The sequence below is a fragment of the Bombyx mori genome, chromosome 22 (genome assembly GCF_030269925.1).
Source record: "Bombyx mori chromosome 22, ASM3026992v2".
Lineage (NCBI taxonomy): Eukaryota > Metazoa > Arthropoda > Insecta > Lepidoptera > Bombycidae > Bombyx > Bombyx mori.
In genome coordinates, this window is record NC_085128.1 from 5,380,719 (window position 1) to 5,405,689 (window position 24,971).

General features: G+C 34.9%; 1 protein-coding gene, 1 long non-coding RNA gene and 1 other non-coding gene across 3 annotated transcripts in view; 1 reads left to right on the forward strand and 2 right to left on the reverse strand.

Moving 5' to 3' along the window:
* Nucleotides 1-8,043: 8,043 nt before the first annotated feature.
* On the reverse strand, nt 8,044-11,682 carry LOC105842409 (uncharacterized). The gene is made up of 2 exons (XR_001140059.4): nt 11,417-11,682; nt 8,044-8,322 (listed from the first exon to the last, which is right to left on the reverse strand). It is a non-coding gene; the product is annotated as an uncharacterized LOC105842409 (long non-coding RNA).
* Nucleotides 11,683-14,493: 2,811 nt separating this feature from the next.
* LOC101744673 (uncharacterized) lies at nt 14,494-16,810 on the reverse strand. Its single transcript, XR_009976087.1, has 3 exons — nt 16,611-16,810; nt 16,341-16,403; nt 14,494-15,934 (listed from the first exon to the last, which is right to left on the reverse strand). It is a non-coding gene; the product is annotated as an uncharacterized LOC101744673 (transcript).
* A 1,660-nt stretch (nt 16,811-18,470) lies between these two features.
* The window catches only part of LOC101744579 (dedicator of cytokinesis protein 3), a 76,798-nt gene continuing 70,297 nt past the window's right edge, over nt 18,471-24,971 (forward strand). The window contains exons 1-4 of the mRNA XM_004931995.5: nt 18,471-18,680; nt 19,190-19,273; nt 19,964-20,157; nt 23,550-23,698. Of these exons, the coding sequence (XP_004932052.2) occupies nt 18,644-18,680; nt 19,190-19,273; nt 19,964-20,157; nt 23,550-23,698 (464 nt within the window). The 5' untranslated portion in view covers nt 18,471-18,643. The remainder of the gene's footprint in view (nt 18,681-19,189; nt 19,274-19,963; nt 20,158-23,549; nt 23,699-24,971) is intronic.

The following is a 24,971-nucleotide window of genomic DNA, read 5'->3' on the forward strand; positions in this document are numbered from 1 at the left end:
TAATTATAAAGGAGCAGAAGTCCAAGGTTTCTAAAGGGTGGTAACAATGTAGTACAAACTGTCAAAGGCCTTATATCCGGCCACGTAAATGACGGCCTAACCACGATTCAAATGCGGGAATGTAGAAAGGCAGCCCGAAACTTTTGTTTGGCTTGGTTGGTTAAAAGCAAATTGACGAAATTCTGTAACTTTTTACAGTAGGTACACCCGCAAGAGAAACGCTGATTCATAGAAAGCCCTTTCGTCGGACCATTAGACACACAAAGAAACTAAACCCGCTCCTGATTTTTCAAGTGTATTTGTAAAGAGAGATTCGCGATTTGTTTTTAACTGTAGGTAGAATATTCGTTTTCTAAAGAACGGTATATTGAATTACCGAGAGCTCTTTCAGTCAGCCATAAAAGAAATAAAGCCTAGATTCGAAGTATATTAGCAGACTCAAATTATTTCTTCGTATATAAAAATCATAATCTCCCAAATTTATCAAACATGGCACCGGTCAAACGGTTTATCAAGACTTGGCTTAATATACCGGTATGACATACACCGTGGAAACTTCTTTTACATTTTCTAGTAAAAAGATTAATACTGTATGCACAGGCGATGAAAATTGATGTTATCAACATAACGTAAGGTCGTAAGTCGTATTGTTAATTTCGAAATAGCGTGGTTGGTGTCCCTGTCGAAATTGATTAGGGCAATTTGGCTAAGGTAAAGTATATTTATTTTACTTTCTCCATTTCATCGACGACAAAGTACTGAAAGTGCCTTTGTGGATGTAAAAAATAACCTGTAATAAAATATGTAAGTATTAAGTGAATCGAAGGTTCTGGGTGGGGGACGAGACTATTGGCAAACTTATGTTAAATGATTACTGGAGCCAATTGATACTTCGTGTTTGCCGCCACCTGTAGTCGTTTTTCGTCAGAGGTAACAAAAAGGTAAGGGTATATACATAAATGTCGCAAAATAATAATAATCGTGCAAAGATACCTACTGCGCATCACGAAATGATGACAGTTCCGAGTCAGTTTTCACTCTTCTTAAGTCAGGCAACGATGTTTTTCGATTTAGCCCGAGCGATGACACCTCGACTCTGCCGAAGCACAACACCCGGTGTTTGACGAGTAGTTGCGGTACACATTCACTAGGTTGCACGCTTTTGCTTCGATTATCGTGTCCAGATGCGACATACTTAGTCTGGCCATAAATACTGTTACAATTAAAAATAAACAAAATATTACATTTGAATTTGGAATCTGTCATTTTTATATGATTGTTCATTGAGTTTTCTCATTTTGGCGCCAATACATTGTACAATATTTTGCGATATTAAAATGGAGTGGGGTGATAAAGAGAACTGAATCGCTGTGATTGCATTACACAAAGTAGGTATGGAGCCAAATGCAATTTTTAAAACTCTCCATACGCTTGGTATTAGTAAAATGTTTGTGTACCGGGCTATTAATAGGTACAATGAGACCTCCTCTGTTTGTGACAGAAAAAGATCTGGCCGTCCACGTAGTGTTCATACGAAAAAGGTGGTCAAAGCAGAAGGGAAAGAATTCGAAGAATTCCTATCCGAAAGCAAAATATTTTATCTCGGGAGGTGAAGATAACACCTAGAACCATGTCGCGTATTTTAAAAGATGACTTAGGACTTGCAGCCTATAAGAGACGTACTGGTCATTTCTTAACTGATAATTTAAAAGAGAATAGGCTGGTAAAATCGAAACAACTACTGAAGCGGTACACAAAGGGAGGTCATAGAAAAAAATTGTTTACGGATAAGAAATTTTTTACAATTGAACAACATTTTAACAAACAAAATGACCTTATTTATGCTCAAAGCTCTAAGGAAGCTTTCCAATTAGTCGACAGAGTGCAACGTGAGCACTATCCGACTTCAGTGATGGTTTGGTGGGGTATTAGCTATGAAGGAGTGACTGAGCCATACTTTTGTGAAAAAGGTATCAAAACATCGGCACAAGTGTATCAAGATACCATTCTTGAGAAGGTAGTGAAGCCCCTTAACAACACCATGTTCAGTAATCAAGAATGGTCCTTCCAGCAAGACTCGGCGCCAGGTCATAAAGCTCGGTCTACGCAGTCTTGGTTGGAAACGAACGTTTCGGACTTCATCAGAGCTGAAGACTGGCTGTCATCTAGTCCCGATCTTAATCCGCTGGATTATGATTTATGGTCAGTTTTAGAGAGTACGGCTTGCTCTAAACGCCATGATAATTTGGAGTCCCTAAAACAATCCGTACGATTGGCAGTGAAAATTTTTCCCATGGAAAGAGTGCGTGCTTCTATTGATAACTGGTCTTAACGTTTAAAGGACTGTATTGCAGCCAATGGAGACCACTTCGAATAAGCTTTTTATACTTTAAATTGTTTTATATTTATGTATTAAACTAACACACTGTAAAAGTAATAAATGTTATTTGCAATAAAAAAATTTTTCTTCCTTTGTCTCAGTATTTATAGCAAGACTAGGTATAAATGCCAGCCATATCAAACTTCTGCTTCCTCCCGATCCACGAACGGTGCTTTTAGGTACCCCAAGCACTTTCGGCGCGCACCGCGGTACCGTAAGTTTCGAGTAGTCGGTGTGGTGGAGCTCGATGGGGTTTAGTCGGTAGTCGTTCTGCGGGGAAAGTGCTTCCGCGCGCCTTTTTCAAGGCGTAGTCTCCTGTGAGAAATTGGGGGAGGTGGAGGACCTCGGCCCTTCTCTTCTCCCCTTCTTCCTCTTACGAGGCGCCGGAGTCCGACATAATCCGGTCCGTTACCCCCCTCGACCGGGTATCCGTAAATGGATTCCCCAGCGTTAAAAAAAAAAGGTACCCCAAGCACCGTGCAACGTTCTCGTCGAACCCGTCGCCTGCGAAGAAGGGCTCGGCGAGTAAATTAATAGACTCTCAAGGCCAACAGAGAGAGAGAGAGAGAGAGAATACACTTTATTGCACACCAACACAATTTACATTTAAAAAAAACAGTCAAAAAGCACATATGTACAATAGGCGGTCTTATCGCTAAAAGCGATCTCTTCCAGACAACCGTTTAATTTACAGAAATTCTGTAAAATATAAAAAATATAGCAGGTATGTTGCGGTGTACCATATACAATACATTATTATAGAAAATATATACATATAATAAACAGATATATACCGTTTACATAATATAATATATACCAATATACATACTTACATACAATACATACTAATATACTTACACACACATAATAAATCAACAGTATGGAAATTATAAATGATAATGATGCAACAAACAGCACTAAGCAGATAAGTAGTGTTCCTTCACCATTCTTTTAAAACAGTTTAAAGTTGGAGCACTTCTCACTGCATCCGGCAGAGCATTCCACAATCGAACCGCCTGGACGGTGAATGAATTGTCAAAGAATGATGATGAATGCACCGGCATTAGCAACAGCTTAGGAAGGAAAAAAAAGAACTTCCCTACCTACCTCGTAGCCTCCTACCTCGCCTACGTCCTGGTCTGCGTTTCAGCCTATCTTCATATTCCAGTCCCAAGACTAGATAGATAGGCTAGTCAGTTAATTTCTCGTCGATTGATTCGTGATTTATTGTAAAGAAAACTAATTACTTGGAAATTCTTCAGTTAGTATGAAACAAGTTTGACACTTAGTTCCTTTTACTTGAGCATCTAATGTGGTTTGTGTAAGGAAAAGTTCCTCAAGATACAAAAACGTGGCGCGAAATTGTACGTTTTGATCTTGAAACAGATTGGGCCCAACATTTAGTTACTTTTATAGTGATTACCAGCGAATTTTCGTGATTCCCAACAGGGCGCTCAGCGTATTACGCGAGGCTCCCCCTCATTTTCGTGTGTTTACGTGAAACCAGACACAGTTTCCAGAAAATTCCAAAAGAAACATGTGTATGGAATGCATGCTTCGAGATCGACACTTATTTTATACCCCCAGATATAATTCGCCTAATGAAATGAGTAGTGATTAGTGAGCATATTTCACAAATTTATCAGTAACGTCGGCCCATTTTGTCCACTGGTATACATATACATATGTATATCCATCCCAATATACGATAAAATACGTATACATCATGACATGTTTCGTCTATGGCCCTATATAAATTACTAAGAACATATTATGACACATGCTCCCTACAAAAATGTACAAACAAACCTTCATCAATATAACTAGTCAGGTCATAAGTATTGTCACACAGTAAAAACTTTTCTTTTAGAATGCTGGCCACAAAAAAGGTTATTGAATTCGAATTTCGAATTATTCATGAAAATAAAAAGGTATACTTTTAGAATTTTACTCATTTTTAAATAAGGAGTGGACGCTTAAAGAAGACCGTGTTGCAGTTATTGCGTTGCATAGTTGCGGTTACGCGCCAATTCAAATCTTTAACATACTGAAAAATTTGAATATAACCAAAAGATTCGTTTATCGTACCATCAAACGATACAATGAAGACTCTAGTGTAGATGACAGGTCAAGAAGTGGTCGCCCTCGGTCTGTTAGGACTCCAGCAGTGATAAAAGCTGTGAAGGCGCGAATTCAAAGAAATCCCAAACGTAAGCAGAAACTGTTGGCCCTTCAGATGGGGTTAAGCAGAACCACGGTGAAAAGGGTGTTAAATGAAGACTTAGGGCTTCGGGCATATCGAAGAAAAACAGGATATCGTTTGAATGCTCGTCTAATGGACCTGAGACTGAAGAGATGCCGCGCTTTGTTGAAGCGGTACGCGGGAAAAAAATATCGGGAAATTCTTTTTTCGGATGAAAAAATTTCATCCGGCACGAAGACTGGCCCTCCTCTAGTCCAGATTTGAATCCGTTAGATTACAAGATATGGCAACACTTGGAGGAAAAGGCGTGCTCAAAGCCTTATCCCAATTTGGAGTCACTCAAGTCATCCTTGATTAAGGCAGCTGCCGATATTGACATGGACCTCGTTCGTGCTGCGATAGACGACTGGCCGCGCAGATTGAAGGCCTGTATTCAAAATCACGGAGGTCATTTTGAATAAACTTTAGTGTCATAAGAATCTATGTTTTGTTAAGTTCATTTTGGTATATGAATGGTTACATAATGAATAAACTTGTTTCAATTATTTTACATTACACATGTGACAGAATTTATGACCTGACTAGGTATATAATGCTCGTGAGGCGCATAACATCTACCCACAGCAATTATACTGAATGACGACCACGACTGCTCTGATAAGAGTGATATGACAAAGGAATAAAAAAAAAATATAGTAACGAGAAGCACATATAGCAAGCACAATAAAACTATTATACAATTATGTTTGCAATCATATTGTTATCACACTATTTTTCAATTATCGTATGTTAGTGAAAGCGCAAACATACTTAAAACAATAGAATAAGAGAGTTAAATAAATTCAGAGAATATTTTTATTTCATATTCGACCCTTAGGTATATTCAACAATTTTAAAGGAACATCGTCTCATCAATTTTGATTAGCACGAGTTTATTGACTTTTTAATGGATTCAGAACAAACAAGAATGAAAAATGGCGTTTATACGTATATTGTATACATTGGTACATCAGCAACATTCAGTTGTCATGTTGAAAATGTTTTTTTTAGCTCACGGCCCAGCTGGTATTATGTGGTTACCGGAACCCATAGACATATACAACGTAAATGCCACCTTGAAATATGAGTTCTAAGGTCTCAGTTTTTATAATACAATTAGGCAAAAATACATGAAAAGAATTACAAGTATTTATTTATCTATGTTTAAATTCTTACCACTTACGTGCATGTCGTAGCATCACTTGAGAACGAATCGACCAGTTCCACTGATTTATTTCTTAGTGTATTCGTAATTACCAGGACAAACTTGGTATGAATATATTTATTGGAAAACCCATCGAGAACTACACCGCAATACACTTGCTATACTTTTTTCAGAATGTCTGTAGATAAACGGTTGTCTGGAAGAAATCGCTTTTAACGATAAGACCGCCTATTGTACAAATATATTTGCCAGGTGACTGTTTTTAAATGTAAATTATGTTCTGTTTAGCAATAAAGTATATTCACTCTCTTTCGCTCTACACTCACACTGGAGCGTGGTTTTTCATTAGTTATCACAATATGCAATTTAAAATATTTATTAACACGACAGTATTGTTTATATTGAATTTATATTCGGCCAAATGGGTCAGGAATATAAATTTGCGTTAGCAAGTTGATAAACCAAAATACCTTTGTATGAGTGAAGCTCACGTCCCGAAGATTCTGGGTACAAGTTAAGGCTCTTCGTACATGGCTACCCAACCCTTTAAAATGAATGTTACTCATGTATTAGGTATAATAAAACATACATGTAAGCTCAAAACAAAAACAAAAACTTTAATAATTTAAATGTCATTACAGCGATTAAGATAGCAAAGGTTTTCAAGTGAAAGCAACTAATTATTAGTTAAATCTAATTTAAAGTACTAAATTACATTCGAACTTGATGCTTTTACCCGTTCCTGAAGAAAACAGTCTTGAGTATCGTCACGTCATTGGTCCTATGAGGGTTCCGTCTTTTCCTTTTGACAATTTGAACCTTAAAAGCAAGAAATTCTTCATAGTCGTAGTCTTCTAGTAATTTAATTAATTTAGTAATAAATTGTAATGTTATGATGTAGTACAATTTCATTTTTAAACAAAGATGAGCAGATAAACTCGTGACCTACCTGACGATAAGCAGTACTTCTAGCGCATCAAAGATGAGTTTAATTTTATTATGATATTCCACCCAAACATAATCATGGCAATAAAATCAGCTAATAATAAAGGGTAAAATAAGATGGCAGACAAATGACAGACAAAGAAATACCAATACGAAAAATCTTCATAATTATGTGATTAATAATAAATTAGACAGAACAGATTGGGATCTTACAAGGCAACCGTTGTAAGATCACAATTGAAAGCCAAGACAGAGTCCGGTTTTCTTTCAGATAGTCGTGTAAATACTAAACAATATGTTGCAGTAACAAACGTATGATTAAAAAAGAATACAGTTCAAGTATCAAAGTAAAATGTTCACTATCTTTACAGGACCAAATTTTAACACAAACCACTAATGATAAGCTTCGATATCGAGACTGTTTGACGTCATATATGGAAGTGGGCACTTTTACTGTTCGAGTAGGTACATTAAGTTCGATAAGGATTTTCGTAACCAATAAACATAACACCTCAAAATAACGCTATGCTCTTCTTCAAACTAGTTTAAAAAGTCCCTGCTCTTCTTAGCAACACTTACCGCCAGTGCAAGCCTTATGTTCATTATTCTATCGGCACAATAAATCAAAAAGTACTTATTTAACTTATAAACGTTTAAATAGTAGGTAAAACAACAAAGATTGCCAATCCAATTAAATATTGCGTCCACACGCTTATAATATTACTGGACCTGACTACAACACATACATATTCAAGTTTATGCAGGGAAGCAAGGACTACGGGTGGCTGGAAAGTCTTTCCAGTGTCAGGAGGACATGAGCTCATGTTTCAAGGTGAGTGGCAGCATATAGGTACACACATACATTATGCTCGTAGCTTCATCCATATACCCGTCTAAGCTATAAAAAACAATACAAATATTGGACACCTTCTGCACTCAAAGTTTAGGTTTTCTGGTTCAATGTCGAAGTCTTGCACCAATACCTACAAAAGACCGCCAATTGTACATTTTCTTTTGTATTTAATGCTTCGTATTGTTTCTTTTGTTGGTGTACAATATAGAATACTCTTTCTCTCTCTACAAGAAAAAATATATTAGCTTGGAACCTTCGATCAGCTATAGTACTGCTGACCGAAGCTTGGAACCGTTAAGTTTGAAAGGTTTTCATTGGTTTCTCAATTCATTTTAATTCGCCAGAGTCTATACATACATAAATACTATACTTAATAGAAGGTGATTTTCATTATTTTTATGACAAAATTAGCAAATCGTATTATTAGCGTCACTAAAAACGAAATAAACGAAATAAAATAAACAAATTAATAAAGCATTTATTCAAGATTTCACATAGAAAATTACATCATCTATACGCCCGAACAGTAATGAGATCGGAATTATGTAACTAGTCCAGAATTTCATCGTATTTCGGGCATTCTTTCACACATTTATGAGCGATAGAGTCCCTTATGAGGCCAGGCTTGCACCAGCAGTCACAGTAGTGTTTCCTGTTTGAGTGCGCGCTTCGTAATGCACAGATTGTCTCGAAGGCGCAATTTGGACCCGGATCATATTGGTCTGGTGGACATTCCGCTGCAAATGACAAACACATTAACAATAGTACAGAAACAAAAAGAATATCATCAATGTAGTCGAAGTCAATTAAATATGCTTTATTAAGAATAACCCGATAAGTACTGGTTAAAACGTGATAAAATTTTATTGGGATCTTTAAAGAAGAAGTAGACGTTTTTAAATAAGAAGAAAATCATCAAAATCTGTTCTTCTAAAAAAAACTGAGGTAACACAAACAATACAGTCCAATTGAGAACCTGCTCCTTTTTTGAAGTTGGATAAAATAGGATAAGCAAGGTGTATTGAAAACGTTGTCGAAATTGAAGTAGGAACAATCTACTACCCGAAGGTCAACGGAATGTAGCATCTGATTAAAAACTAATCATACTGGTCGTTTTAGCAGAACAGAGCACGCTACCGGCGCAGAATTCACACGTACTATCTGGAACAACTGAATTCATCCAGGGTGGGTTTCCGGAGATCTTTTTTATCATGTTTTATTTTTACCACATTTACTTCTTCAAGTCTGAGGAGAGTCATCAGTAGTAGGCAGCGGCTTTGCTGAAGTCCATGAACGATAGTGACCACTCCACATCAGCCTAAGTAAGCTCGTAAGCTCGTCTGCTGTACGACAACAAAAACTCCAAACACTACTTTAAGGGTAGGTGGTGCATAAAATAGATAACTATACGATAAGCAATTACTGAAAGTTTTGATCACTAACTATCGCAAGTTTTTTTAAGGGATTTTGTGACCTGATTACTAAGGCCTTTAAGTCATGTCTTATTTTAATTTATATAATCTTATTTTTATGGAAAATGATAATATGGAGTGAAATGAAATGAAATGAGATTAGATGATATGGGATGAAATGTAATCTCAGTAAAATGGTGGTCATTTACTGAGATTTTTTCAGTGGACTTTTTGGAGGATCTCGAGAAATTACGCCCTGCGGCTTTGTTTTGTTTTCCCACATTTGTGCACTTTCACAGATATTAAACAGTTAATAAACCACCGTTATTACACATTTAAACCTAAAGAAACACTAAATAGGCAAAATAAAACAAATCACACAACTTCACTCCTCGCGTTCCCGCCAAAAAGTCACTACCACAAGTTGATGTGTTCCTGCATTATATATTATATAATATTTCTGAAAGTGCACAAATGTGAGAAAATGAAACAAAGCCGCTAGACATACTTCACGGGATCCTCCAAAAAGTCCACTGAAAAAATGTCAGTAAATTATCACCATTTTACTGAGATTATTTATCATCACATATCATCTCATTTAATTTAATTTCATCCCAGTTGATTAATGTCTCAAATTAATCATATTCATTTCAGTTCACTCCATGTTATCATTTTTCATAAAATAAGAATATAAATTATAATAAGACATGACATAACGGGCTAAGTTACCAGGTCATAAAAATCACTTAAAAAAAATGTTAATCAAACAATTGGCTAAACGACGCGCACACACATACAGCATGCACCACAAATAAAATAATAAATATAATTTTATTATAAATTTGATATAGTGCTATGAAAGAATACCTTATTGATTGAGAAAATAAACAGAGATAATTTAAAACAATGGATGAAAAAACCTTCTTCCTTACAAAACAACAGATGTCGGTTCTTTTATCATATTGTTGATTTATCATAAAGTCTACTACTATCTTTAATCAAGTCATTTATTCGGGAAAGTTGCATGATTTTTCTTCTTTGTAGCTACATCGTGTATTTCTCCATCAAATCATTTCTCTGAGACTCGCGAATCGTATTATTTTATAATAAGTATCTACAAGTATTTTATACTCAATAATTTTCATTAACGATAATCAATTTTGTTTTTTTTGTTTTGTTTATAATTAATAATCGTTAGTTTTTTTTTATATATATTTTGTTGCCTAGATGAGTAAACGAACTCACGGCCGACCTGGTCGAAGTGAATTTTTCAGCTATAAACAGATCGGACCTTTACAGTATTCGTATTCTAGATAATATCTACTTCTAGGTAATACTGGCCATAGAAAGTACTTATATTGTGAGGCCACACGGGTAACATACACGGGGCTCCTTATCGTAATCATAAATCAGCTAACTACAAAATTATAATTAAAACAGTTTCTTAGGAGATGGACTTATCTTAATAAGTACTTCCTATATTCATAAGGTTAAGTAAAACTCAGTACGTACTTGGCACGGTCTGTTTACAAAAGAATGTCTGTTTACAAAATAATAAGTACCTAGTGAACGAATCATTACGCTCATTGGGTTGAAAAGGTACGCAATTTTATACTTTATCGTTAATTTCACATTGTCCGTTAACTACTTATATATGTTAAAGCTGTATATATTTTGTTATCAAAACTAAGTTACTGTAGTTAGGATTTATAGACCACAGGACATAGCAAATCGCGTTATTTATATACACACACAACTCAATACACAAGCCGTAAATGAATATAATATTCATAATTCTGTTAGTACCTACCTACTAATTAATCATTTTATTCCATATTATGTTAAGCTTCTTGTAAGATATGTTTTGAATTAAAATAATTGTAAATAGACATGCTTTGATAAAAACCAACTTATAAATAGAAAAAAAAAGATATTCCAAAACAAATTAATATACACTAAAAAAAATATTCATCGAAATCGGTTGGCGTGATATTGAGTTATTGAGTGATTCATCTATTTGTCGCGCACGTACTTAATGCAAATTTAAGACTTATGTGGTTTTCTCATGGATACCATTATCAGAACTTGACTAAATTGAAATGGGACCACACGGGAAGCGTCAGCTTTCTAATAAAAAAAGAATTATCAAAATCGATTCACCCAGTCAAAAGTTATGAGGTAATTAATAAACACAAAAAAATAGCATAGTCGAATTGAGAACCTTCTCCTTTTTTTAAGTCAGTTAAATACACAATAAAACATAAATTTGATTGTTTGTATTTATTGTACCAAATAAGTATACTGAATGACGTAATCATGAATACGTTAATTTTTGTAGAATACCCAGAACCCGAAACAACGCAACATTTTATTTATCACAACATATTTTGTTCTTTTTTTGTGTCGAACAAAAACTTACCAGAGCTAATTCCCAGACACGAAATAATGAATAACAAAACAAACCAAAGATTCATCTTGCCTCGTTTCACTCACAGCGATGACTACTTCGTTTATCATCGTTTGTATACATTTTATTTAACCTTCAACACTTTATCTGTCTTACAACTGTATGTATCTAGTGACATGGTTTAATTTCTTTTAGTAAATGGGCCGTCACGTCGAAAAAACATCACTGGTTTTCATGTAATTACCGAGACCCAAAAACATCGTTATGGGTATGCCTTCACTCACCTTGAAACATGAGGCCTATCTCTCAATTTTATTCGCACAATATCCTTCAATTCGAAACACATGACTGCTTAATGGTAGACATAGCTAGAGGGTGATGGTGCCTACCCGTGCTTCCAGTATTGTAAAATACGCTCTACCTACAACCAGTAACAATACAAATTAGACATGTTTTTTGTGGGTTCAACTTTTATTACAGTGATTTTTCTTCATCGTAAACAAGAGTTAATTACATTTTTTTGCGATCCTTTATATTTCTATTACAGTAGTACCTATAACATTAGTGCAATTAGGTAATTGAGGCATTAACTGTGCTCTATTTAGTAAATAGAGTACTCGTTATACCTATAATTAAAACCATTTAGTTCCAAGGAGTCTACAAGTACACATATAGGCTCACAGCCCACCTGATATTAAGCATCACCGAAGACCGTAGACATCAACAATGTAAATGCCGCCACCCGCTTTGAGTGGGGCAAAGTCTCAGTTAAAATGGCTGTCCCACTCTTAATAAACCCAACGCAGTACTGCTTGGTGGTAGAAATAGGTTGGGTAGTGCAGTGCAGTGTGCTTAGTGCGAATTTTTTAACGTTCTCGATAGCGTAAAAGTTAACTCAAATTTGTATGCAATTAGAACGCTAAGAAGATCCGGCGAGAAACTCAGTGGGCTGTGTCTATGGGTTAATTCGCTCGTCGAGCCCTTCGTCGCAAGCGACGGATTCGACGAGGACGGTGACCGGGACTCGCACTAGGCACACAGAGCTTATATGCAAAACAACGTCGTGCACCACTCACCCTGAGATATGAGATTGAAGTGTCATTGTACCCAATAACGGCCGTCCCACTCTTCAAACCGAAACTCATGATAGCTCCGCGTGAGAAATTAGAAGGATGGCGGTACCTACCCGTGCGTTCGGTCCTAAAAACACGCCTTATCACAAGCTAAAAAAACAACTTTTAAACGTAGGTATTCGAGTTGTTGTGTAAGTATAGTGGTGCTCTAAGATAAATTAAGAATAGAAATTTCTATCAATTTATGAGAATATCAACAGCAATTAAAATTTACTTCAACTTACGTAGTAGGTAGGTACTTGTTAGACACGAGATCTGATGTAAAATTCCGGTGAACTTGAAACCGTTCTGCATCAGAGCTCATGACTACACGATGAGGTATAATCAATTACCTACTGAGTATGTGTTATTTTTGCGCAGAAACGTTGTTATTCTGATAATAATCACAATTTTTCAAATCAGTTTGTAAGCTAACAGAACTAAAATGTAATTGCAGATCGGCCTAAAACATTTTTAATACGAACAAAACATTGTTGTGATTATGTAGTCATATAATATTTGTTTACGTTTAAAACTCCAGCAGTCACAGTGGCCGATAAGAATATAAATCATTACACGCGTACTCCAAGCTAAGCACAACTGACCTATGAACTATCTCGGGCATTCTCGGGTCAACCGCACTGTTGTCGGATTTCTTCAGGGGCAAACAAACTATTGACTCTCGTTATCGATGTTCATGGTTATGAATTAACCAAGGGACCAACCAAGATACGGAACATCTCAATGGTAGCTCATACTTTGATTGAATCACATGGAATGCACTTTTAATTAGGTATTATTATTTTTGGAACGAAGTTGGGAAGGGGTACCCTAACCAGGAAAAAGCGTCCGTAACGTAAGATTTTTTATTAGTAATGCACACAGTGTACGACTTAACTTTGTAATAACGTACAAAAATAACATATTTTTTTTATCATTTATTGACCACGATCTCAGAGCGTTCGTTTGCGCAATACACTAACTCTTATGCAAACAACCGTGAATGAAGTGTACCACAATAAGTTCGCACGTTACCGAATGACCGTGGGTTGTTGCGAAACCTCCAGTTTTATTTTCTTTATACCTCGAATAGAACTTAAAATTAATATTTTTATAATAAGGAACTTCGTTCCTATCCGTGTGTCCCACGACACCACACATATTTTTTTATTCGTCCAACCTTGCTGCATAAGAATGACTTCTCATCGAACAAGTCTGTAGCGTTAAACGTGGTTCACGAACACTTCGATGTCTGCCATCAGGCCTGAAACTAAATAGAATGAAAGCCCTTAAACATATCTTCAGAAGTCGTTAGAATACGATAGCACAAATAAATGTACTTGCATGTGATATAAATTTTGGATTGACCATTTTATATCTCGCTAGTTCAAGACATAAAGGTCAACTCATATCGACTTGCTGTTTTGCATTTGCACTTTGCATACAAACATTCAGATAAGGACTCTAGTTGTAAGTATGACCTATGATTTATTAAAAGATATGTTTGGAACAGAAAAGTCGCACTCGGTCAATTTTATAATTTCTGGACATCTCCTGGACTATGCTCCTGGACAACTCCGTTTGCATTTCAATTTGTGGGTGAGCATGTTTATTTTAATTTTGTGAGCAAGTCTTTTTTAAAACACAAGGTCAAATTACTATAAAAAAAATTGAAAAGTCAAATCGTTAGTTCGCTCTAGTTTCGTCATATAATTGAGTTACCGAGAATTTTAATATCGAGATCCGGTGTGCCGTTCGATGTGACTTATCGGTGGTTGTGACGAGCTTTAAGCTCATTTAGGAGGTACAGCAGAAGTCGTTCGGATTATGATGATGATAATGAAAGCAATCTTTAAAACTGTGCATAGTCGGTATCATGTATAAAAAAATGATAAACTAGAAAAGACGGCGTATGTTCATATTTGAGCTAATTCTATCACAAGTTTTCCCTCAATAAATTGAAGTGAAAAAGTAAAATTGGTTATTAAAATCTATTTTATTTAATTCCTTTGTAGTATATAGTTATAAAAACAAAATATTTCAGCTAATTTAAGAATTTTCTAAATTAACTACATATTGCGTGTCACACGATCAAAATGATTCCCTCCAAATCTGTGTAATGTATTTGTAAGTACTAGAAAATGTTTACTTGATTCCCTTTTGACGTCATAATACCATAAATAACAGTTTTTTTTTTAGTGCTTAAATGGGTCGATGAGAACACCGCCCGCCTAATGTTAGTGGTTACCTGAGCTCAGACGTCAACACAAAGAATAACATATATGCCGCCACCCAATACCGTCTTTACCATAAGGGCACACGGGGCCTGTTTTGTTTTTGCCATTTTGTTTTGATAAACAAAACGGCAGAAATAGGCAGGGTGGTAGTTCCTACCCATGCGGGCCCATATTATTTAGCAGTACTTACCATTACTTACTTCATATTATTATATATTTTATTTCTTGTATTTTGACTAAACTTTATTAACATTTTATTTATTACATATTTTTCCGGATTTGCTCACAGCTGTAGAAGGTCACTGATTTAAGTCAAACTATGCACAATAACATACAAATGTATTGATTTCTTATAAAATGATTCCAAAATTCAACTTGGTTAAACAAGCTATTTTTTTTTCTTAAATCTTATTGGTAACGGAGAAACATACAATTTAGTACATCTGGACCCTGAATACCAGAATAAATTTAGAAATATAACATTGTTTCTGACTCTTAAGCAAAGCCACAATACAAGAGTCAAATACTTTTTATGCATTGCAAACATTTTTAGTAGAATGAGTCAGGAATATACAAGTTTTATTATTAATTTTAAAGATTTTCACAAAACAGTCTTATATGACTGCTCTTTCCACTTAATTACAATTTAATCTTTATAATTACTTAAATAGACTAAGCTATCTTATCTACGAACAGAAATAATAGAATGTAAAAACTAAAATACACTGTAAATACAATAGTTATTGCTTTTCAAGGCATCACAGTTGCTAATTACTGTTAAAACTTTTACCAAGACTTAAAGCTACTAAAAATACTTGTTTACCCTATGTATTATCTATGTTTATATTGAATATATCTAAATATTCTCGTAGTCAACAGAATTAAAAATCAAATTTTATTATTAAAAAATTTAAAATTTTATAATATAGGTCAGGAAAATATCTACATTATGTAACACTGTCTATCTATACATAAAAATAATTCCTTGGCTATTTTTAAATTATTGATCACAACAAAGATGCTGTCCATTTCATCAAAAACTTGCTTAGAAAATATTGATTTGTAGGTCATTATTTCGTGTTTTGGCGAAGTTGAGCCCACGGATCTTCCAGCATTGAAGGGTGCAAATATGCATCTATACTAGGCCCATTATCTGTATTATAGCTGTTGTTGCTATCACTCTGAAAAAAGAAACAAATTTAGTGCCTGTATAGAATGTCTTAATATATAAAATGAATAAATTGACAAGACAATACACGTGAATAGATATATATGTCATTTTATTATTTAATATCATCCATATATATCACATTATCTGACTTTTACTGAATCAACTGGTGCTGTAGTTAGCACCGCTGACTTGTGCCTGACTTGTTGTGGGTTCAATTTCCAAATCACACAAATATTTGTGATGAACATGTGTTTTTGATAAAATGGTTTGTTTATTCTTTGTGTTTGGGTGTTTATTATTTATATATGTATATATAGAAATAACGATGTAGGTCAGTCAACACACAGGGAATTCTAATTTGGAGCCCGATTACCCCAAAGGTTTAACTTGGAAAAATATAGCAATCTATAGCATACCCCAAAGGTGCTGTTCCTTGAATTGTTACCCCATCGGTTATAACCACTGCGTCTATGACCGTTCTGAAAACGATTGTTCTGATAATTCCTTTGATTTTGTTGTTTTCCAGGTTGCCATTTATTTTGCACCGGAGTGCTTTGATTTAACGGAATGAAGCCGTCTGACATTGTAACAATTGCTAATATTAAATGTTAACCAATCAATCACAGTGCACAATATAGCAATACTCTAAAGTTTAAACGGTGATTTAAATGGGTAGGTGAACTGACCCCCTGTATTTGTTATTTATTGTAGATTTTCCAGAGCAATTAGTAAATGTTTTATTAAGCTGCTCAGCAACCCCAGTTACACCACGACTGCTAGCCAAACGGTTTATAATTTATAACTTTATAATTACTGCGAGTCTACTCTACCAAGAAGAAATTTATCGTGTACGAGTCTACGCCGATAAAAGTTGAGAATTTTGACATAATACGATTCATAGATACCTATATATTTTTTTTCCTTATTAGGAAAGGCAAAGGGAGAGTTCATAGATAATACACTTAAGTGACTTATGCAAATGCATTGAGTAAATAAGTACCGTACCTACTGCAAATGCTATTGTCATGAGCGTCCATGGAACTTAATTTTTTTTAAAAGGGTTTTTATGATCTGGTAACTAAGACCTTTAGGTCAATTCTTATTTTAATTTATAAATATTCTTAATTTTGTGAAATGTGAAAATATGAAGGGAAATGAAGTTTTGGGATGTTTAACGACGGAGGGGAAATCTTCCACCGAGCGGGTGATATTGCTCGATAGACCGACGGTCCGAATATTGTTATTCGGAACTTGTATATATGCGCTTTATCTTGAAAATGTCGTAAACGAGATTCAGGCATCTGTCAATTGTCTTGCTTTGTATGATGGCTACCGCCACAAAGTCGTCGTGGCCTAATTGAAGTCGTCGTGGCTTAGAGGATAAGACGTCCGGTGCATTCGTATCTAGCGATGTTCAATCTAGCGGGTACCAATTTTTCTAATGAAATACGTACTTAACAAATGTTCACGATTGACTTCCACGGTGAAGGAATAACATCGTGTAGTAAAAATCAAACCCGCAAAATTGTAATTTGCGTAATTACTGGTGGTAGAACCTCTCGTGAGTCCGCACGGGTAGGTACCACCGCCTTGCCTATTTTTGCCGTGAAGCAGTAATGCGTTTCGGTTTGAAGGGTGGGGCAGCCGTTGTATCTATACTGAGATCTTAGAACTTATATCTCAAGGAGAGTGGCGCATTTACGTTGTAGATGTCTATGGGCTCCAGTAACCACTTAGCGCCAGGTGGGCTGTGAGCTCGTCCACCCATCTAAGCAACAAAAAAAAAAAAAGATAAGACTTAAATAGCTCAGAACTTATGGCCTACCCGGTGCTAAGAGGTTGTTAAATCTCATTAACTGTTTCGTCTTCACTGAAACATCGGTTAACCTACTTTTTAAATACTTTCATAGGTAAATACCTATGATTATAATGATTGGTGGTAAGGTGTTTTGTGCACCCCCATGGGTATTACATTAATGAAAAAGTTGTTTTCCTTTTTTAAGGACCTGAATATCCTGAATTCCATACACGTAATACCGTCTACCGGCTAAGAAACTAAATGCTCCATATTTTCACACTGTTCGTGGTAGGACTGGTGTTAAGACCTCCCATCTGACAAGTAAAAAAAAACAAAAAGCTCCTTAATATTTCTCCATATTTTATGTTTCACCATTAAGGATGAAGAAATTCTTTCTTTGTAATTGTCCAAGCCCCGTTCCCACACACGAATAATATTAGTTCAGCAGACTCGAATCTTATCAGTTCTATTAGGAAGCTTGGACACCAGAATTGAAGGTCGCTACAAGCCATAAGGTATAGCAAGTACAAATAACACACCTGCCGTAATTGGAAGTTATTGGCGAAGAGAAAAAAATTTCTTCACAGGCGTACAGTATAACACACAAAAACACAAACATGAAGCTTTACGAAGATTCAGTGATTAACCTGTTTTTCTTTAAGTAATTTGATGTATCCATGGAGTTAATAAGATGGATGTATCTCTATTAGTCTGTCACAGCTCTCTCGAATCGCCTGTCAGCTGTCAAACTGAACAAATGCTAAATTTGAAGTTTTATGATTCGGGTTCCATTCAAAGTAGATTTTGTTCGGAACTGTGGGGAATTGATTATTTTTACAGAATAAAATAACACATGCTTAACAATGATTCAGTGGTAATCGTAAATTTTCTTTACATATGTGAATTATTATTCAATCCGAAATGTGGATACCATCGAAAACTCCGAAACTAGCCGTCGGTAAGTTATGATTTTAACTCGATCAACAATACAGCTTAGAACACATCCTGCCAATTACAGCGGAAACGAAATAACATGACGTGAATTTTAACTATAAAGCGCACGACAGGAATCATTTTATGATCTTTTATCAAATACTGTAAACTGTAGCATTGAATTAATAAAAAAAAAATAGATTTACTCATGGCTGTTTGGAAACAAAAGCTTTTTTGTTGTGGTTTAATTATAATGAATGAAATTAATGGATATATTATGTAAATTTTTACTATCATAATAAACTGGATAATTTCAATGTAATTGAAACTCATCTTAAGGTGTGTGACATTCATGTTTGATGTCTGTAGGCCCAAATAACCACTTAATATCAGAAAGGCAGTCATAAGGTTGTCCCATCTTGCAGCGGTAACAAAAGATGACATTAATTTTTTACCTAACATATAAAAATTATATGTTGGATTTAGTTGAAGTTTTTAGAGCATAATGTGAATGTAATTTTTCTTTTTCTTTAGCGGTCTACAACTGGAAAGGGGATGTTCGATCAGGTTTACCTTTGGAAATAGGTGAAACTGTACAGATATTGGAGGAAAATGGAGGTAACAAAACTTTAAAAATATTAAGTACACATTATTGATTGCCTTACAGTTCCATTAGAATGTATGAACATTTTGTGTATTTGGAACAATAAAGTAATAAGGAAAATCAAAATAAGAGTAAACTCCAGATTAAAAATAATTAATTAATTATACTCATTATTACTAACTATACCCAAATTAGATGCCAAACAAAAGTCACAGATATTGGTAAGATAAGATAGCTGATTTGAAATGGAGCTGACCTGAACACTTAGCAAGGCGAAATTATGATAGATAGAGCAGGACAGTGATAGAATGGTGCCAAGCTTAGGATGTAGAATTTCGAGACCCATGGGGCAGTGGTCTAATGACATATGACGGCGTGGAGATGTAGATGAGCATGATGGGCGATTGAACATTATGACATAAAAAAGGGGAGGCCTATGCCCAGCAATGGGTATTGAAGGACTGAAGATAAACTATACTAAAAACTTATATTGCCTTTGTTTCAAAATTGTAATGTTTACATAATTAATGATGCCTTGTACAAATAAAAAACACATTTAATTTTTTAAATAAAATAAATAAATTAAATTTAATAAAAATATTATAATATTTATTTATATATTTACTTATATAATAATATAAAATTTAATAAAAAATTAAATTTAAATAAATAATTTATGTAAAATCTTAATAAATTATTTTCAGCTTGGTTCCGTGGGTTCAGCACAAAAAACAGATCAACATGGGGTATTTTTCCTGCCTGTGTTGTGTCTCTCAGACCGTGCACTGTGAAAGGCTCTGGGGCAACAGCTGTTGCTGAATTGAAGGATGATCCTCTAGTTCGTGAAATTGCATGTGTATTGAGAGAATGGGCTAGGCTTTGGAAGAAATTATATGTGGTAAGTTTTACATTTTTCAAATCTAATTGTTGTTAATCAATCTGATCAAAGTATATTTTTTAAATAACTAAGTTTTCAATCAAATACACATCTGTAGGTGAAATACATATTACCTTTATATTAGAACTAAACATTAGACTGTTATTAAACAAACTATCAAAATGCTGATTAAGCTATTAATTGTCTGTTTTGCATTTCAAATGCCAATATTTTTTTTCATCTTTTCCATAATTTTTTTTTTTTGTTTTTATACTCCAATCATTGGAATGCATAGTCATCTTTTAATTACTTAAGTGTCTTATGGAGATAAATATTTTCAGCTGTAGTAAGATAACCTATGTTTTTAAACTACTTAGTCAAATCAAAATTAAATATATAGTGGCACATTATTCTTGTGTGTATTTACATTGTATTATAATTGTGGCAATCTCTTTCATTGGTACACTAGCAGAGAAGGTTTTACAAACTGCCTGCATAAAAGTATTCTAGATAGTGGAACTAATAGACTCCAATCTTTTAATGGGCTATTCAACTATTTGCATTGATTGCACACTACCTATCTATCTTGCTATCTTACCCATTGAACTAGAAACCACATTTGCATTGTTCTGAAAACAGACAAATTAAATATTGGTTTTGACCCAATAATTTAAATTTAAAAATCTTTGTTTACAGTTTAGAAATCTAGATTAAAGCTGTAAGATTCTACAATCTAGATTATGAAAACAAAGCTTTGGTTGAAGATTTAAGTGAATTGTAAACATATACCATGGCTTCCTAATGATGAGAAACAGACCCAGTAATTATGGTTGTTTTTGTCTTTAGCACAGATGAATTTACATTTAAAAAGACTGAGTTCATTTGTTTATCATTGTTTAAACTATGAATCATGTCATAGTGAGTGGATATTTTTGCAACTCCAGTTCTTAGAGATCATAAAATAGAATGAATTACATTATTTATTTATTATTATTATTTTGAAAAAAAACCTAATCAATTTCTTTTTTGCAAATGTAACGGCAAATATATTTAAATTATTTAAAACCTAAAATAAGAAAGAAAAATTTTTTAAAGTATTTTTAGGGTTAGCAAAACTTATCACAACAATATAGGCACAAAGTATTTAACGTAATTTTAGCGGTAGGCAGCGGCTTGGCTCTGCCCCTGGCATTGCTGAAGTCCATGGGCAACGGTAACCACTCACCATCAGGTGGGCCGTATGCTCGTCTCCCTACAAGGGTAATAAAAAAATAAAAAAAACGTAAATATTGATCTACAAAAATGTTGCGGATATTGAGATAGTATTGTCAATTTGCAATTTGCTGGCGTGCGTTGTAATCTTTTTGTTTAATATGTCAAAGTTGCAGTACATATTACTAGGATACCAATGTACTGTTGTACTCAAATTGTCCGAGTGTTGTTTGTTTTTTTTTTCAAATTCCCACAGTACAAATATCTGAAGAGCTTAGAGCCCGCATAGATTAACGCCATCTACTTGTTAGTAATTGTGTCCGTGTGAAGGGGACATAATCTGTGGGTGTGCTTTTTTCAACTATAGTAGAATTATTTTGTCCGTGCAGTTTGGGTCATAAAAAATCGAAGAGGTGCAACGAGTATTTCGCTCTCTCTTCCACTAACGAGCCTTATGGACCGGCATAGTGATGTGCATTATTGTTGTCGATAAGCGTTATCGATAGTGTATTTAGTTTTGTCATTTTGTAGGTTAGTGATAAAAATGAAAGAAAAAACTACTAATCGAACACTTACACCACATATCGCCGCAGCAACTTAACGAGAATGGCAGAAATTAACACTTTGCAACTTTGCGGGATCTATTCTCATTTCAGTGAAATTTTTTAACACATTGTTGATAATAACATGTGCTTTTGCTGGTATAATTTTGCCAACAAACAAAATATTTTAATAAATTCTGCCGTTTTGGTACAAAACAAAGGAGAAGCCATTGTGTCACTAAAGAAATTCAGAGAGCGAATGCACAAAATCACATTTCTCTTCGACATAATAATATGTACTATAATTTTCAGGTAGGTACAACAAATGACTCATAACATAACAATGTCTCACCACTCTTCGTATACCACCCCGTTTTTTATCGAGAATGTCGATCGATTTTTGTTTTTATCGATAATGGCGTTGCGCCCGCGCAACATGCTCACCGCCCTAGCCGGGCTATGTTTTATGACATGGACAAAATAATTCTACTATAGTAATCTAAAGTAAACGGTGCCTAAACTAATTCGAATGAGGCTTGCAGTGGTATTATACATTTATGTAGGCTTAGGACTCCCATTAATATTAATGCGCATATTTATATATAAAACACAGCAACACGTTTCATATACATTAATCTGTATATGTATTTATTCACTGTTGGCTGTTAACAAGATTATTTTTTTGGGACTACACAAACATTTATATCTTTCGTCCAGAAAAAATACGCGGTATCTTTTTGGTCATCTTAAAGCTGAATACTAAAGCAGAACTGCATCTCATCGGCGCAGTCTCACTTCAGCATCTCAACGCATTACTGAAAAATTCACATCCAAATTTTCTTGCCCTTATCCCATTATGTGGGGTCGGCACAGCATGACCACTTTCCGTTCAGGCGTATCATACGTAATTTCTGCACTAACACCCTTCTCACGCATATACTCTTTGTCGAAGTTTTTTTAGGACGAATAGAAATCTATACTATATATATAATAATATTATAAAGAGGAAAGATTTGTTTGTTTGTTTGTTTCGAATAGGCTCCGAAACTACTGGACCGATTTGAAAAATTCTTTTTCCATTAGAAGCCGACATTGTCCCTGATGAACATAGGCTACTTTTTTTAATTTTTTTTTTTTTTTTTGGTTTCGTGTGTGTTTTAATGTTTCCGAAGCGAAGCGAGGGCGGGTCGCTAGTAACCAAATAAAATAGAAAAAATCTACGTCAAAATCCTTACAAAAATTTATATAGTGTACATATTTTATGTAAACCCACGGTGAATGTAACGCAAAAAAAAATTAGAAAAAAGCTTGCTTACGATTATATTAAAAGTATAGAATACACGTAATTTACTTACTTTACTAACTTAATTTTTACGTAATTTAATTACTGGTGGTAGGACCTCTTGTGAGTCCGCACGGGTGGGTACCATCACCCCGCTTATTTCTGCCGTGAAGCAGTAATGCGTTTCGGTTTGAAGGGTGGGGCAGCCGTTGTAACTATACTTGAGACCTTAGAACTTATATCTCAGGGTCGGTGGCGCATTTGCGTCGTAAATGTCTACGGGCTTCAGTAATCACTGAACACCAGGTGGGCTGTGAGCTCGTTAACCCATCTTAGCAATAAAATAATAAAAATGAAATAAAATTGTAATTTTATAGGAACGTGAAACGTACAGATTCAGCGCAGTTGCGAAGGTAATGAGGGAACTGTTAAGTGGACGGCGTGCTCTTCTCGCGGGGACCCTAACACAAGATCAGACTAGGGCGCTAAGACTGAAGCTTGTTTCTAAACTAGATTGGGGCAATAGGTAAGTACTTAAAATAATGAGTGACAAACACTTTATATAATCTTTTAAAAAACAGGCGGATAAAAAGGTATCCTCAATAAAAGAAATTCATTGTCATCGTGAAATCTTTTTCATTGCTTAAACTGGTGGATGAGCTCACAGCCGACCTGGTGTTAAGAGGTCACTAAAGCCCATAGACATCAATAACGCAAATGCCGCTACCTACTTTGAGACATGAGTACTCAGTCATGTTTCTCAGTTTTTACAGCACAACGGCTGCCTCACCCTTCAAACCGAAACGCTTTATTGCTTCACAGCAGAAATAGACAGGGTGGTGGTACCTACCCGTGCGGACTCACAAGCTACCCTACCATCAGTAATTACGCAATTATTTTTGCGGGTTTGATTTATATTACACCGTGTTATTCCTACCCCGTGGAAGTCATTCATGAACAATTGTTAAGTACGTGTTTCATCAGAAAAATTAGTACGTGTCTGCGGGATTCCAACACCGACACAGTCGCATCCTTAGATACGAATTCACCGGGCGTCTTATCCTATAGGCTACGGCTAGTTAATTTTTTTTTAAATTTAGTTTTGCAGAAAAAAGTATTCACCAATAAAAAAGGATATTATATACATGTATAATATGTATGTATGTATGTATGTATGTATGTATGTACATGTGTAATCGTGTGACTTCTTAAACCCAATTCACCACCAAATAAACCTTGCAAAATGTAAACTTAATTTAAAAAATAAATCGTTTTCATCCTACACACAACGGGAAACTTGATAAATGCCTGTTTCTGGTCTCATCAAAACTGACGTAATATGAAGAAGCAAAATATTTTTTTTTATTCCTTAGGTGGGTGGACGAGCTCATGGTCCATCTGATGTTAAGTGGTCACCGGAGCCCATAGACATCTACAACGTAAATGTCGCCATCTACCTTGATACATGAGTTCTGAGGTCTCAGTTGTTACAGTAATTAATGACTAATATACGTACAAAAACATTGCCAAATAAAATATTGTGGTTATGTACTAGCAAAAGTTATCGTTCAATTGTCATTGCTCAATCTTAGTAGCCTTATTCAGAACTTATTTTTAATGTTTGTGACGTATTTCGAGGCCAAAATAGCCCACGAACCAACCATAGAATCGACGTTAAAACATCAATCGTCATATCATTAATATTTACAAAAACAGTCATTTGATAATCGTTTTATTTTAATTAACAATCTTTATAACGACTTTTTGATTTCTATTGTTTTCGGTTAGCGGTTGTTAAT